We start from the raw sequence: 9,630 nt of genomic DNA, 5'->3' as shown, positions 1-9,630 counted from the left end.
TGCCCCCCGGCCCCCACCCTGTGTCCAGCTTTACTGCCCCCCGGCCCCCACCCTGTGTCCAGCTTTACTGCCCCCCGGCCCCCACCCTGTGTCCAGCTTTACTGCCCCCGGGCCCCCACCCTGTGTCCAGCTTTACTGCCCCCAGCCCCCACCCTGTGTCCAGCTTTACTGCCCCCCGGCCCCCACCCTGTGTCCAGCTTTACTGCCCCCAGCCCCCACCCTGTGTCCAGCTTTACTGCCCCCCGGCCCCCACCCTGTGTCCAGCTTTACTGCCCCCCGGCCCCCACCCTGTGTCCAGCTTTACTGCCCCCCGGCCCCCACCCTGTGTCCAGCTTTACTGCCCCCCAGCCCCCACCCTGTGTCCAGCTTTACTGCCCCCCGGCCCCCACCCTGTGTCCAGCTTTACTGCCCCCCGGCCCCCACCCTGTGTCCAGCTTTACTGCCCCCCGGCCCCCACCCTGTGTCCAGCTTTACTGCCCCCCGGCCCCCACCCTGTGTCCAGCTTTACTGCCCCCGGGCCCCCACCCTGTGTCCAGCTTTACTGCCCCCAGCCCCCACCCTGTGTCCAGCTTTACTGCCCCCCGGCCCCCACCCTGTGTCCAGCTTTACTGCCCCCAGCCCCCACCCTGTGTCCAGCTTTACTGCCCCCCGGCCCCCACCCTGTGTCCAGCTTTACTGCCCCCAGCCCCCACCCTGTGTCCAGCTTTACTGCCCCCCGGCCCCCACCCTGTGTCCAGCTTTACTGCCCCCCGGCCCCCACCCTGTGTCCAGCTTTACTGCCCCCCGGCCCCCACCCTGTGTCCAGCTTTACTGCCCCCCGGCCCCCACCCTGTGTCCAGCTTTACTGCCCCCCGGCCCCCACCCTGTGTCCAGCTTTACTGCCCCCCGGCCCCCACCCTGTGTCCAGCTTTACTGCCCCCCGGCCCCCACCCTGTGTCCAGCTTTACTGCCCCCCGGCCCCCACCCTGTGTCCAGCTTTACTGCCCCCCGGCCCCCACCCTGTGTCCAGCTTTACTGCCCCCCGGCCCCCACCCTGTGTCCAGCTTTACTGCCCCCCGGCCCCCACCCTGTGTCCAGCTTTACTGCCCCCCGGCCCCCACCCTGTGTCCAGCTTTACTGCCCCCCGGCCCCCACCCTGTGTCCAGCTTTACTGCCCCCTGGCCCCCACCCTGTGTCCAGCTTTACTGCCCCCTGGCCCCCACCCTGTGTCCAGCTTTACTGCCATGTCCAGCTTTACTGGTCACCGGGCCCCATACGCCAGTCACGGCTGTAATGCCCTGATGGCGGCCCTGCACGGTGGTGTAGTCACCCTCGGCAACCACTCTCATATACAGACTGTTGTGACACCCCGGCTGCGATCCGGAGGGTACCGTGTGTTGTTCACTGTGAACTTTCCTGTGGTCCCTGCCTATCTGTCACACTGCACCAACCCCGCTGCACTACATATGTTTGGAGAATGCGGGCAGTGTGAACTGAGGCATACCCAAAGCCCGCTGCATGTCGGCCCGACCCTATACCTACTTCCTAAAATCCATAAAAATTCCACCCCACCACCTGGCAGACCAATCATTTCTGGTAGGGGTAACTTTTTGGAGCATACAAACAAGTGGATTGACTATCATCTTCAACCCCTTGTCTCGAGCCCCCCTTCCTTCCTCGGGGATACGGGTGATTTGCTGCACAGGATCGATGGGCTGCATTTAGAGGGTGATTCTCTAATGGTTTCAGCGGATGTCGAATCCCTTTATACCAATAACATACAGATGGTATGGCTGCGGTACAATTCTTTTTGAGCAGCTCGTCGCTATCGATTGGCATTCGGGACCTTCTGCTGGAACTATTGGAGTTCACCCTCACCCACAACTTTTTTGTCTTTAAGGGGTCCTTTTACCTGCAGCTCCAGGGGACCGCTATGGGGACGGCCTTTGCGCCGTCCTATGCCGTCTTTTCCTGGGGCTGTGGGAGAGGGACCTCTTCCTGTCGGACAAATTGGGGTCTATGGAGCTTGTTCCCTTTTGGACACGCTACATAGACATCTTCTTTGTCTGGCAGGGCACCCCGCGCAGCTTATTGAGGTACTGAATGGTAATGACCTTAACCCCTTTCTGACCTCGGACGGGATAGTACATTCGAGGTCAGAAGCCCCGCTTTGATGCGGGCTCCGGCGGTGAGCCCGCATCAAAGCCGGGACATGTGCCCGTAATAGGCGCAGGCAGAATCGCGATCTGCCCGCGCCTATTAACTAGTTAAATGCCGCTGTCAAACGCAGACAGCGGCATTTAACTACCGCATCCGGCCGGAAATGACGTCATTGCCGACCCCCGTCACATGATCGGGGGTCGGCGATGCTTCAGGATGGTAACCATAGAGGTCCTAGAGACCTCTATGGTTACTGATCGCCGGTAGCTGTGAGCGCCACCCTGTGGTCGGCGCTCACAGCACACCTGAATTTCAGCTACATAGCAGCGATCAGCAGATTGCTGCTATGTAGCAGAGGCGATCGTGTTGTGCCTGCTTCTAGCCTCCCATGGAGGTTATTGAAGCATGGCAAAAGTAAAAAAAAAGTGAAAAAAATATAAAAGTTTAAATCACCCCCCTTCCGCCCCAATCAAAATAAATCAATAAAAAAAATCAAATCTACACATATTTGGTATCGCCGCGTTCAGAATCGCCCGATCTATCAATTAAAAAAAGTATTAACCTGATCGCTAAACGGCGTAGAGAGAAAAAAATTCGAAACGCCAGAATAACGTTTTTTTGGTCGCCGCGACATTGCATTAAAATGCAATAACGGGCGATCAAAAGAACGTATCTGCACCAAAATGCTATCGTTAAAAACGTCAGCTCGGCACGCAAAAAGTAAGCCCTCACCCGACCCCAGATCATGAAAAATGGAGACGCTACGAGTATCGGAAAATGGCACAATTTTTTTTTTTTTTTTTTTTAGCAAAGTTTGGAATTTTTTTCACCACTTAGGTAATAAATAACCTAGTCATGTTAGGTGTCTATGAACTCGTACTGACCTGGAGAATCATAATGGCATGTCAGTTTTAGCATTTAGTGAACCTAGCAAAAAAGCCAAACAAAAAACAAGTGTGGGATTGCACTTTTTTTGCAATTTCACCGCACTTGGAATTTTTTTCCTGTTTTCTAGTACACGACATGCTAAAACCAATGATGTCGTTCAAAAGTACAACTCGTCCCACAAAAAATAAGCCCACACATGTCCAAATTGATGGAAAAATAAAAAAGTTATGGCTCTGCGAAGGAGAGGAGTGAAAAATGAACACGGAAAAATGAAAAATCCCACGGTCATGAAGGGGTTAATGTCCATTTAACATTTTCATCCAGTGCGGTATCTTTAGATTTTCTTGATGTAACTATCAGGAGACACCATTTCGGCATGCTACAGCCACAAACACACTGCTGCATGCATCGTCAGCCCGTCCACGGCACGTGATCAGATCCGTTCCAATTGGTCAGTTTCTCCGCATCCGCAGAATTTGTTCATCCGATAGCGTTTTTGAATGCAGAGCGGAGGAGCCGAGGGAACGTCTCCGATCACGCAGATATAGACGGAGGATGATTACGTGTGCTAATCATAGGGAAAACATGTCTCTCGTCCTGACCTATTGTACAACAACAGATCGTCAGGTGTGTCGGGTGATAAGCAGACAGTGAGATTTGTCACCACCGTTAACTCTCGGTCTTACAGGGTTCGCTCCATTCGGCAAAATGCCTGGCCCATTTTAAGGGTGGATCCTATTATCTCTGAATTTATCCCTAAGGATCCCTCGATGGCCTTTAGACGGGCCAAAAACTTGAGGGAGCATCTCGTCTCCAGTCATTATTCCAATGATCACAAACCTACGTTCCTGGACAGTTTTGTAAGAAGGGTGGGCTGTGCTCTGGTGGAGGCTGTGTTGCCTGCCCCAATGTTGATCGCTGGGACACTTTAGTCAACTCTGATGGGACCAAGAGCCATAAGATCAGACATCATATCACCTGCACCACTAGGTACTACGCGGCAGCTCACGGTCCGCATCAGAGAGCACATTTCAAAAACCTGACCGTCACATCCAAACATAGACTCAGTGTGAACAGGTGCTGAACCTAGAGTGGCCAACTCGTATATAGTTAAATAAATAGGGCAGCACACTGCAGCACTAGAACATGGAAACTTGAAAACACGAAATTTGAACTGCATTACTGCACTAGAAATATGAAAAATGAGAGCGTTTAGCGCATAAAAATGGCCAATTTTATGTGTACCTGGTAGCCCTTTTACGGCATCTCTCTTATACCAGGTCCTACACTTGCCTTACCTCGCTGAGAATAAACGTCTCCATCTGAATGGGTACATGTGAAACCTCTTCTTAGACTAAAATTCTCTCTCTCTGTGGAGGGGTATTGGACCTGCTGTAATTAAAACACCTGTGGCTAGGAGGCGGAGTGCACGATCAGAAGGCTAAAGAATACATTTCAAAAACCTGACCGGCACATCCAAACATAGACTCAGTGTGAACAGGTGCTGAACCCAGAGTCGCCAACTCGTATACAGTCAAGTAAATAAGGCAGCACACTGCAGCGACAAAACATGCAAACCTGAAAACACGAAATAACTGCGAGATTACCCTGTTAAGCATGGATGCCATTAAGATCAGTATTAGGGGGTGATTTGTCCAGACGTTTGGGGAGCCTGGAGAGGAGATGGATCTGGCAACTTAATACGGTCCATCCCTTTGGCCTTAATGAACGCCTTTCATTTGTACCCTTCCTTTAGTCCTCCGGCTGTTGTGCCACTATCCGCATGGTTGTTTTTTATTTTTTATTTTAATGACATTTTTATTTTTTTCAGTGTTTATGTCTTCTTGCCACGATATCTACCTGCTTGTCTGCAATGGAGATTTCTATTCCGTGATATAGTCTGGACTTCCGATTCTCTGTAATACATCTCCGGACATCTATAGAGGCGCTGTCTTTATAAGTTATTGTGTGTTCTTTGTTGTTTGTTCCGTTCAGGGCTCCATTCCTGTGTGGCCTCATTTATATAAACATATCATTTTCTAAATGTTCTCTGATATATTGAGTGTGTACATAGTTATTTGCAGATATCCTATATGTGAATGCGTGAACATTCGCTATTCATGTTTTCATATTTGCTTATCATGTGTATTTATGACTAACTTAATTACTGCCGTGAAGGAAGTTTATCACATTGTGTCATAGGTATTTGGTCTCAGCTATATTCCATGTGATATATTGTTTGTCTTATTGTTGTTGTTGCGCACGCACGTTTTGTGTTTTGTACCTATATACCTACTCGTAGTTAATATGCTTGTAATGGTTTGCCCTAAATCAAAATGGCCGCTGACATACTTCCGGTCATGCGCTGTCTGAACCTGTGCTTCTTCGCCATCTCCGCTCCGCAGTCCCGCGCTGGTTTACATGGGCCTGTGTTTTCCAGCGCCGGCAGGCGTGGTCCGGATTAAGTGGGGAGTTCACACATTGGTCAGACTTAGCCGCTCGGCAGCTACAAATTACTTGTGGGTTGTTTTTTTGGCACGTCCCCTGAAGAATGATATTACCAAAACGCGCGTCGGGGTGGGTTTTGAGCCGGCGCGATCCCCTGAGTATCACTGTTATGTCTACATCTTTATCTGTACACAGTATGTCCCTAACTTAAAATGTGACATTGCTATACTCCATTGATGTGGAACTCCCGGTACACTAAGCCTTATGTGCTTTACTTGTCATTAGATACCGTCTTCATACATGGGGATTGCTGCTGTACTCCTTGCTTCCATGCTGTGTGTTGTCACATATCCCCCAATTTTCTGTCTTTGTTCTTTGTCTTATATTTATTGAATACAATTTTCTATGAATTTCTATATATTTGGACTATGGCACTATTTTCTGTTTAGTGGTTTAGCTTTATGCGAGCATTAGTGTGTCCCACACTTTGCCAGCTACAGGCTTATTATATGGACGTTTCCTGACGATAGCATCATTATACATTTGTATTATCGCCTGTTGTGTTTGCCTTGTTTTCATTGTCGGTTATTAGGCCTGTAACACTGCAGCCCAAGCCTGCGGACATGATGGAGGAGCTTTTGAAGCAGTTGGTCCTCAGCAATGGCAGCAGGAGCAGCAGCAGATACAGTTTCAGGGGCAGCAGCAGGAGCAGCACAATCATCATCGGCAGCTGTGGTATCAGCAGCAGCAGCAAAACACTAATGAGATGGTTCTACAGCAGGTTGTGGAGCACATTGTATGGGTGGTTCTGTGGCAGGTTCTGGAACAGATTCTGAAGATGGTTCCGTGGCAGGTTCTGGAGCACATTGTATGGGTGGTTCTGTGGCAGGTTCTGGAACAGATTCTGAAGATGGTTCCGTGGCATGTTCTGGAGCACATTGTATGGGTGGTTCTGTGGCAGGTTCTGGAACAGATTCTGAAGATGGTTCCGTGGCATGTTCTGGAGCACATTGTATGGGTGGTCCTGTGGCAGGTTCTGGAACAGATTCTGAAGATGGTTCCGTGGCATGTTCTGGAGCACATTGTATGGGTGGTCCTGTGGCAGGTTCTGGAACAGATTCTGAAGATGGTTCCGTGGCATGTTCTGGAACACATTCTAAGGGTGGGCCTGTGACAGGTTCTGGAGCATATTCTATGGGTGGTCCTGTGGCAGGTTCTGGAGCACATTGTATGGGTGTGTAAGGAGGTTGCTGTCCCTGCTCCTTACCTGGAACCACTTAGTCAGACAGCTGGGTTGTCGGGGGGAAGACTTTCCGCTCTGGACACTAGGGACCATGTGACGGCTGAGGCAGGGAGGAAGGGACGGAGGTGTGGTCAGAAAAGTGCAGGAGACCAGAGCACGCCAGCAGAGAGAGGGGACAGCTGCACAGAGAGAGGGCAGGCTGTAGCATCGCGCTCCCCATGACAGAGGGCTCCCCGTGAGGGCACTAAGGCTGGAGTGAGAGTGGGGACTTGGAAGCCTCCATAATCTGAGAAGACTCTTCACCTGACAGTGCAGCCCTGGTGACCGCAGCTCTGGTGACCGCAGTGACAAGCAAAGATCCCTGAGTGTGATAAGTAACTGCCCAGTGTGTGTGTGACTTTACTACAGAGAAGCTGCCAGGCACAGAGACTCCTGGGCAGTGACTGACCAGACTGTGCTACTTCCCATTTCAGTTTCACTTTGAGAAGAACAGGCTGCAGAGACTTAACCCCAGAGTTTCCAGGAAACAGAGAAGAGACTTATATTCCCTGGTCTCCGCAGTATCAGTACAGAGACTGTGATTCTTGGTGAGAGACTTAACAGTGCGGAGCCCCTGATTCCTGGCTGTGCTGTAAAAGCTAAAGACTACATCTTGTGAGTACATGAAAGCGGACTCTGCTGGTGACTGTACCCACGCTGGAATTAGGACCCTCCAGTCAGGACCTCCCTGGACTGATAAGTCACAAGAACACTCGTTAACCCTTTTATTCTCGCTTAACTGTTTACTGTTTGATTTACCTCTCTTAAAGGGAACCTGTCACCCCGATTTTTCAGTACGAGATAAAAATACTGTTAAATAGGCCTGAGCTGTGCATTACTATAGTGTATTTTGTGTACCCTAATTCCCCACCTATACTGCCGAAATAACTTACCAAAGTCGCCGTTTTCGCCTGTCAATCAGCAAAGTTCGCATCTCGGCTTCAGGAGAATGGCCGCCGCGATCTCCATCTGCGCACGCGCGGCATCCCGCGGCCATTTTCCTGAAGCCCTGGGCAGCAGAGGACTCCATATGCGCACGCGCGGCCTCAGGAAGATGGCCGCCCCCACAGATCACCAGGGAAATAGCGCCGATTGCGCGTTTTTTCTTCTCCTGCCCAGTGGATTCACAAGATGGGCATGCGCAAACCACTACGCCACCAACGGAAATATATGCAAGATCTGGGGGAAGAAACAACGATGTCGCCACACCCATATGACCTGACCAGCCTGATTGACAGGCGAAAACGGCGACTTTGGTCAGGTATTTCGGCAGCATAGGTGGGGAATCAGGGTACACAAAATACACTATAGTAACGCACAGCTCAGGCCCTATTTAACAGTATTTTTATCTCGTACTGAAAAAACGGGGTGACCGGTTCCCTTTAACCCCCTGTTTACTCCCTGCGAGGAGAATCTTACTCCTGTTAATAAATTCCCCTCAACAGTTGGTCTGTCTGTTCCGTGGTGACATACGCAACCCTGCACTCTATTACAGGTGGTCCTGTGGCAGGTTCTGGAACACATTCTAAGGGTGGTCCTGTGGCAGGTTCTGGAGCACAATCTATGGGTGGTCCTGTGGCAGGTTCTGGAGCCCATTCTATGGGTGGTCCTGTGGCAGGTTCTGGAGCCCATTCTATGGGTGGTCCTGTGGCAGGTTCTGGAGCACATTGTATGGGTGGTCCTGTGGCAGGTTCTGGAGCACATTCTATTTATGGTTCTGTGGCAGGTTCTGGAGCACATTCTAAGGGTGGTCCTGTGGCATGTTCTGGAGCACATTCTATGGGTGGACCCGTGGCAGGTTCGGGAGCATATTCTATTTGTGGTTCTGTGGCAGGTTCTGGAGCACATTCTAAAGTTGGTCCTGTGGCAGGTTCTGGAGCACATTGTATGGGTGGTCCTGTGGCAGTTTCTGGAACAGATATTGTTGATGGTTCCATGGCAGGTTCTGGAGCACATTCTATGGGTCGTCCTGTGGCAGGTTCTGGAATAGATTGGGTCAATGGTTTCGAGGCAGGTTCTAGAGCACATTCTATAGGTGGTTCTGTGGAAGGTTCTGGAACAGATTCTGTTGATGGTTCCAAGCAAGGTTCTTGAGCACATTCTATGGGTGGCCCTCTGGCACGTTCTGGAGCACATTGTATGGGTGGTCCTGTGGCACGTTCTGGAGCACATTGTATGGGTGGTCCTGTGGCAGGTTCTGGAGCATATTGTATGGGTGGTCCTGTGGCAGGTTCTCGAGCAGATTCTGAAGATGGTTCCGTGGCAGATTCTGGAGCACATTCTATGGGTTGTCTTGTGGCAGATTTTGGAACAGGTTCTGTTGATGGCTCCATGGCAGGTTCCTTGAGTGAGTCCACAAGTGATATAGGAGGTCCCATAGTCCCAGAATAATGAGGGAAAGGGAAAAAGGAAAGTCAGCTCACCAGTATGATGTGCACCTTGTCTGTGGAACTCCTCCACATGGAGCCACCGCAGTCCAGGGCGTAGTCAGAATAGCAAAGAAGAATAGGGGATGTGTCCAGTGATGAATGACTCCACTTGTCAGATAAAAACGTAACTTTTAATCGAATCCACTAAAACATTTAACCAATGTAGGTAACAATACCAGATATTCCACACATATGGAAAAAACCAATGCGTTTCAGCATCTAGCCTTAATCATGGTGTCATTGTAGGAAGATGGACTGGGCCGGTGGTGACTCTCTTGTGCCGGTCCCGGAACCATCGGGACTGTCACCATTGTTGCAAGGGGGAAAGCATTTAGACCTGGACAGACCTTTGCACTTGTCTGAAGGGGGCGTGACAGACATAAAAGGCGGTGCGTGCGGGAAAAGGGGAGACTCGGTGGGAAGGCAGAGTATGCAACAGGAGAC

General features: G+C 50.6%; 1 protein-coding gene across 1 annotated transcript; it reads right to left on the bottom strand.

The window, feature by feature from the left end:
- Positions 1-8,466: 8,466 nt before the first annotated feature.
- Positions 8,467-9,135, bottom strand: LOC138666895 (diacylglycerol kinase kappa-like). Its single transcript, XM_069755074.1, has one exon. The coding sequence runs from the start codon at positions 9,133-9,135 to the stop codon at positions 8,467-8,469; it is 669 nt and encodes a 222-aa protein (XP_069611175.1).
- Positions 9,136-9,630: the final 495 nt, after the last annotated feature.

The sequence above is a fragment of the Ranitomeya imitator genome, chromosome 2, assembly GCF_032444005.1.
Source record: "Ranitomeya imitator isolate aRanImi1 chromosome 2, aRanImi1.pri, whole genome shotgun sequence".
Lineage (NCBI taxonomy): Eukaryota > Metazoa > Chordata > Amphibia > Anura > Dendrobatidae > Ranitomeya > Ranitomeya imitator.
Note: the sequence above shows the minus strand (reverse complement) of the source record. Positions and strands in the feature narration are given on the sequence as shown.

Coding starts and splice junctions, on each gene's coding strand:
- LOC138666895 (XM_069755074.1), bottom strand. CDS start 9,135: ATGGGACCTCCTATATCACTTGTGGACTCACTCAAGGAACCTGCCATG.